A 7,366-nucleotide genomic window follows, 5' to 3' on the forward strand; every position below is an offset into this window, starting at 1 on the left:
TTGTGCCATATATCTATCAAATCGTTGTCCTACAAAAAGCCTATAGAATAAAACACCATAAGAAGCATGGAGCGGAAGAAAGCCAAGTGTTTCTTATTTGCGAGTTTTTGGAAGCATTGGCTATATACACGTACCAGATCAAGAGAGGTCCAAGCTTAATGATAAAAGCAAAAGGTACATTTTCATTGGCTATGACTCAAGTTCTAAAGGCTACAAGTTTTACGATCCAAATTCCAGCAAAGTTGTAATTAGTAGAGATGTGGAATTTGATGAAGACTTTTGGGATTGGAGCATTCAAGAGAAAGAAAAATATGATTTCTTTTCTTTTCTTGGAGAAGAAGAGTCAAGAAACGAAGAGACCACTACACCTTCTCCATCTCCAACAAGTCTTAGTACACCATCGTCATCATCTTCAAGTGAAAGTTCTAGTGAAAAGCCACCACACATGAGTAGTTTTCAAGTAACTGAGAATTTAAATGATGATCTAAATCTATTTTGTCATTTTGCGGATTGTGAGCCAATAGGTTTTGAAGAAGCGGTAAAAGATGAAAAATTGAGAAATGCCATGGATGAGGAAATCAAAGCAATTGAAAGAACACATGGGAGTTGGCGAATATTCCAAAAGAACAAAAACTCATTGGAGTGAAATGGGTGGTCAAGGCAAAGAAGAATGAAGAAGGAGAAAGAGTGGATCCAACAATCTTCAAAAGTTTAGTTGGAAGTTTGAGATACTTGACATGCACAAGACCGGATATTCTCTATGGAGTTGGGCTTATTAGTCGCTATATGGAGTCACCTACCTCATTTCAAGGCAGCTAAAAGAATTCTTTGTTATTTCAAGGAGGCTAAAAGAAATTAAGTTTAAAAGGGGGTGTTGAATAATAAACTTAATTTTAACATTTAGTTGAGTCTTTTCATTTCATATTTTCATATGTTACTAAGTGTCTTTTCATTTCATATTCTCATATGTTACTAAGTGAGCTAAAAATGTTGTACTTCTAGTTTTTCAAGAGTTATTTTACATAGGAGTTACATGGGAGTTATATAAGATGTAAACGAATGAAGTTATTGTGAAGAAGTTAGAAGGGTCATTTGTATCCTATAAATACCCATGTAAGCAAATTATTTTATTAAGTTGAAAAAAGTTGAATATTCCTCTTCCTATTTTGTGTTATCTCTTAATGAGTGTTATTTCCAATTTTCAACAAAGCGCCACTCATCTTAGATTGCGACGCCACCACACAGCCCCAACTTCCACTGCCACCCATACTTTGAGAAAAACCAAGCCGCCGTGCCGGATCTCTCTCTCTCTCACCGTAGATCTGATCCCACCACAACCACCAAGCACAGCCCACCCATGCCCGGCATCTCTGAGCATCACCACTTAGAGCTACTGAAGAGAGAGAGAGAGAAAGACTGAGAGAGGGAAGGAAAACCCACAAGGCCAAGAAGGGCAGCGCTGGTCGAGAAGATCTAGCATGGCGACTGAGAAGACTCTGAGAAAACCCACAAGGCCAAAAAGCCCAATCCTGCTTCCGTCCAAGCCAACCCCGCCACTCGAAGCTACCAGAGAGAGAGAGAGAGCGAGAGAGATATTGGCCGGTGGCGGCATGGTTCTGCGGGCGGCGACAAAAATGGGCGAGCTAGGCAGCGGGAGTTGGCCGGCAACAGCTGATAGTGATTGTGTTAGGAGGGTTTTATTTTTAAGGATAAAATATGGTAGGTTAAATCCTTTGTTTTTGTCATGGGAGCTGCACAAGAAACTGCTACAGAAGAGATGGGAAGCTGGAGGAAAGGGAGCATGAGCATGACAGTTAATTCTGTTAAGAAGCATTGTTGCACGTGTATAATGAAAGGTGTTATAGTTAGTTGATGGAAGTTGTTACACTTAGTTGTAGAGCTGTTATAGTTAGTTGTAAACAGTTGTAAGCCTAATAGCCTTAATTATTAAGCCTATATAAGGCTGGTTAAGTTCAAGGAGGTATCTTTGAGAAGTGTAAGAACATTGTATGGAGATTAGCCATTTCGAATTGGCAAAGTTGATTCAATAAGAAGTAGTCTATTTCACTCTCACAGTCTCTCAATTTCATTCTTTCGCTTCTTTTTCTTTTCTATATCTGGTTTGGCAGTAACTTTCATGTTATAGTTTTGTTAACATACGGGTTTCTTGTTCTAAGCTGATGTGTCAGCTTCTGAATGGTGGTCACAAAACCCTTTATTTGTGTATAGAACGCATTGAAGTTATGCTCATCAGACATAGGAGGAGGAGAAGAAGAAGAAGAAGAAGAAGAAGAAGGGTTCCATGGCGCAAAACGGTAGCATAAGAGGTAGACGGCAGCCGAACATACTGGTGATAGGAACACCCGGGACGAGCAAGACAAAGACGTCGTCTGCTCTGGTAGAGGCCACCCAGCTCCGCCACATATGCATCGGAGATTTGGTGAGGGAGAAGAACCTGCATGATGGCTGGGATAGCGAATTCGAGTCCCACCTCATCAACGTAGACCTCGTACTTCCCCACAAACCCATCCCTCTTTCTATTCAATTATACTTCTTCAGTATTCGCTACGCTTAAATTCTGTTCTTTATGTTCATATGTTGTCATACATACATATAAGTATGTAGATACATGCATGGCAGTTCATTTTTCTTATTGAATCGAAAAAAATAAAAAGAAAAGAAATTTCAATGTTGGGGGTTAGATACTGTAGTTGAAGAAATGGTCGTGGAATAAATACATTAATAAGATAGGTTTGGGTTTCATTTGTAATGAATTATAAAATTAAAATGAATTGTTGGGTTCGAGTTGGAGGTACTTAAGAAGCATAGTTTTGCGACCACCTTATTCAGAATGTCTTGGTGAGTCAAGAAATTGGTGGGTTTTGTATGTTAAGGTTGTTTGGTTAATATGTTGTGGGTAAAAACAACTAATCTTTGTGAAATTTTTGGAACTACACTGACATTGCTGTTCGTTTGATGGAGGTATATGTTCATGTGCTTGATGATTTAATCAAATGGAACATCTAGAAATTCTATATCTTGTTTTGTAATAGTACAGAGAGCATGGATTTCATTTAAATGAAATGAAGTAATATATTTGCTTTTGTCATCCTTCCGTAAATGTTTGAATTTACCTTCTGCATGGTTTATGCTGTTGTACTGGTTGGAGGGATTTTATTTTATTTTTTTATAAGTAATTGAAGATATCAATAAAAGTGTAAGGCGCCGTAGCTACGCAGAATGTATACATGAGAAAATAACTTACTAGAAGGAGAAAAGAGAACAAGCAAATTATGATAACTAATCACTAAACGAGTAACGAGAGTTACTGTTCAAAGATACAAAGTATAAAAAAATACTTCCATTCTTCAAAACCATAAATTGGCAAGGAGTGCGTAAAAATCTCTCCAGCCATTATCGTTACGAAGAATGGACATCGTTATGTGAGTCTCCATGGGTTCTTTGAATGAAACAGGAATATGTAATTGACAACTCATAATGTATGATTAGCCAATGGTCTTCTGGACCAAATGGTGCATATCTTCCCCAAAAATAAGGGGTGGAGTTTGAGGTTTGGCTGAATCCTTTATGTGTGTGATTTCAAGGAAAAAATCATAATGTATATGATATGTGCATTGTATTGGTGAGATGTCCAATTACAGAGTGCTGATTTTGCAGGTTTGTGATAAGCTTGAGTTGAGGATTTGATGGAAGGAGGAGGGAACATAGTGGACTACCATGGTTGTGATTTCTTTCCCAAGCGATGGTTTGATCGAGTTGTTTTGCTTCAAACTGACAACACGGTGTTGTATGATCGCTTGAGTAGGAGGTAGCGCCATCTTTACTTTTTTCCTTGTCACTAGATCTTTGTGTTTGTGTTGTTTGGTCCCTTGACCCTCAAAAACCATTTATGTGACAGCGGTTACACAGGGTCGAAGCTTACAAACAATATTAAGTGTGAAATCTTTCAAGTTCTGCTTCAGGAGGCAGAAGAAAGCTATCCAGAGGACATCGTGGTGGCATTGAAGAGCGATACCATTGAAGACATTACCAGAAATGTTTAGAGTTTAACAGAATGGGTGAGGAGTTGGCACCCTGCTTTCTAATCATAGCATCTCCTCTGTGTCTTGTGTTCCTTTACCATGTAATTGTCGTATTTAAGGGCGCTAGTCCTTGCTTGAGTAGGTTTCTGTACGTATAAGGATTTTTCTTTCCTATCCTAAATGTTTTAGAGTTTTTTATTTCATTGTAGTGAATAATGAGTTGGTTTCTCCTCTTTCCATGAAGATTAACTTACAGGATAGTTCATTCTCTTGTACATGAGATAGCTGGCCGGTGGAAAAAAAAAAAATGTTAGGGGGACCTGTATGTATAGAATTTAAATTTTATATTCTTTATCCCTTGTTTTATTTATAGTAACAGCTTGTTAGATTGTGTATCATAGATGTTTCAGCGAAAAATATTTTTTGAAAAAGGTTATTTCTATTTTTGAGAGGTTGGTGCAATGTAAAACATTGCTCATCTCGAATATGTTTTAGTTGACCAAAGAAAATAACATTTATACGGTAGTAAAATAGTTTATGATTCTTAATTATGAGTAAATCATTTTGTGCCACTCTTTTACACGCTCGGACAGACAATTGTGAAAGGGCCCCTTATAGGCCTACTTGTCCGAGCACAACTTGGGATGTCCGAATACTTGTTTAAGTAAGTGGGCATTACAAGGATCCTTTAACAATTGTGCCTAAATTGTAAGCAATATGACATGCAATTGCATTAATCTCAATTTCATTCCTGTAAGCTTTCTATTCTCAAAGACTGTCTTTCTCTGCATCTCATTTTCACCGTCTCTCTTCTTTGCAGTTCCACAAATTATATGAAAAAATAAGAAATATTTGGCAATTTTTCATAAGGGCCAAACGCTAGAATATATTTTTCCAACCATTTTTAAAGTTGTAAACAAATTAGCGGAACATAACTCTTTCTTGAAAAATGTTTTCATTTTGACAAAAATATTTTACGCCGAAACTAACGAGCCAAAGTGTCAAATTTGTTCGGCTTATTCTTTATCTGCTAAGCTTACTTCCATACATGCAATGTAATCAATCAAATTAGTAATACTATTTAGTAGACGTAACAATGAAAATTTATAAATAATTTCTTTTTTTTTTCTTATTACAAGCGCTAATTTTATTTTAACTGCCAAATCTTAAGTTGTATGGCAGCATTACATAACCAACTAGACTTGAACATGCTTTCCCAAGCATTTACTCACAAAATTACAGTAAGCTTAACAGCAGGAAGAATTTGATCACATAATTCCTGCCTTGATACAGAGCTAGCAACACAGATTTGTCCACAAGTTGATCACATAATAATTTATTCCAGTCATGGCTATTTTTAATCATTCATTCCGGAAGATCAATGGAAGATCGGAAGCTATTTCTGGTTGGCCATGGAGTCTCATAGTCCCACCTCTTGTCCTTCTCATCATATGCATACAACCCATATCTCCTTACCGACCATTTACACCGTTTGTAGCACTCCCGCTTTCTGAACCTCTTCTTATTGTCGTACACCAAAAAACGACCACTCCTCATCCGGCCTTCCAGCAGAAACTCCATGTCGCACACAAATCTCGTGCCTCCGAAGTAGTTGTCGATGAAGCTCCAGCTTGTCTCCTGGTTCGGATCCAAAGTCGTTTGAAACACGTCGTCGTTTTTGGACCAGCAGTGGATCCTCAGCCTTGCATGGTTTTCCAAGTCGTTTCGAATGTGTACATATCTTCTGCCGATGTAAAATCCGCCGGATGCCGGCGTAGCCACCGTGATGAGAAAGAACAAAAGAATATAGTTCAGCTTCGTGAACCGACTCATCTTTTGTAAATTCCTTTGTTTCTGCGGCCGTGATATCTGTTGTAAATTTGTAATATTAGAGGTGTTACAAACATTAATTTCCATTTATTTGATCATTAAAACTTCGCACAAGCATTGATTTCTTTTTAACCGTTTAAATAATTAAATTCTTATTTACAAGCTCTTAAATCTTTTTACCGTTGGCTGTCTTATACGTTGACGAAGACACTTGTTCATATGCTTTAAATATATGTATTTATTACATAGTCATATAAGCTTCGGAATAGGATCCTCGCCAGAGAATATTCAGTTCATGGTTGGAATTTTTTCTTAGAAATTCAAGAGCCACAAATAGAACACATGTCCCACTACAAAAATAAAATAATAATAATAATAATAAATATATTTTAGATTAAATTTTTTTTTAAAAAAAAATTAATAAAAAAAAAGGGTGGCCTATCTTGGCCATAGAGGTGGCCGGACCACCCCATTTTAGCTGGGGGTGGTCCGGCCACCCCCTAAACCCAAACTAAAAAAGAAAAAAATTGTTTGGCCCTTTGGAGGTGGCCGGACCACCCCCAAGGGCCATGGGGTGGCTTCGGCCAACCCAGACCGGCCGGTGTTTAAATATTTAAAAGACACATTAAAGTTGAGATTCAGACCCCAAAACATCTCTTTAACTTTGTGATTCTTATAAATCTCAGCCATTCATTTCATTTAAACGTCTAAAATAAGCCATGAAGAAATTTAATGAAGAAGCTACCCTCAAGAAATTTAATAAGCCATATTTCCTCATTAAATGTTAAAACATTGCTTATTTTAGAGACTTAGATGAGGTGAATAGCTAAGATTTATGAATTTAAAAAAAAAAAAAAAAAAATTTAAAAAAATTTAGGGATCTCAATCCCAGCTAATTATAATTTTACCGTTGCTTGAAAAAACGTTTTTGACCTTTTAACATTAACAAGGCCAAAAGATTTTTGTCCTTTAATAAGTATTATGGTTTTCACATCATATGACCGTTTGGTCATAAATTTATTTTCCCTAATGGCAATTTAAAAACCACCAGCTCACTTGTGTTTATATTTTGAGTTCACACAAGAGTTTTAAAAGGCCACTTCCTAGGCCTACAACAATAACTCTATTTTTCTTATACTCAAAATAAGTGTCAATGTCTCACCTATTGTTTTCTATTACTTTTGTTTTCTCTGCGTGGTCAGGTCCTTTATCAAAAAGATCAAAGGATTGTTCTATTGGACTTTGTTATTGGAAATACGTCCTTAATGAAATTAAACCCTATAGTCTAATCTTGGGAGGTTGGAAGTTGCATGTCAAAGAATCCGATCGCACCGAGTAATATACTCCGGGAGGCACGAATCAACCTTTAAGGACAAAGCTTTTGCATAATTCTATATCATTGTGAGATTTTTTTCATACTTTATTTTTCATCTATTGTAATGTATTTATTTTATTGTTAATTTTCATATTTGTATTATTTTATTTCAATAAGA

The 7,366-nt window shown here is 36.6% G+C and overlaps 2 protein-coding genes across 2 annotated transcripts; one reads left to right on the forward strand and one right to left on the reverse strand.

The window, feature by feature from the left end:
- The first annotated feature begins 2,302 nt into the window (after positions 1-2,302).
- LOC132162733 (adenylate kinase isoenzyme 6 homolog) lies at positions 2,303-4,064 on the forward strand. Its single transcript, XM_059572954.1, has 3 exons — positions 2,303-2,520; positions 3,695-3,829; positions 3,920-4,064. Exons 1-3 carry the CDS (start codon positions 2,303-2,305, stop codon positions 4,062-4,064), a joined length of 498 nt encoding a protein of 165 aa, XP_059428937.1.
- Positions 4,065-5,408: 1,344 nt separating this feature from the next.
- Positions 5,409-5,876, reverse strand: LOC132163021 (self-incompatibility protein S1-like). Its single transcript, XM_059573221.1, has one exon. It carries the CDS (start codon positions 5,874-5,876, stop codon positions 5,409-5,411), a length of 468 nt encoding a protein of 155 aa, XP_059429204.1.
- Between the last annotated feature and the right edge of the window lie 1,490 nt (positions 5,877-7,366).

The sequence above is a fragment of the Corylus avellana genome, chromosome ca10 (genome assembly GCF_901000735.1).
Source record: "Corylus avellana chromosome ca10, CavTom2PMs-1.0".
NCBI classification, from domain to species: domain Eukaryota; kingdom Viridiplantae; phylum Streptophyta; class Magnoliopsida; order Fagales; family Betulaceae; genus Corylus; species Corylus avellana.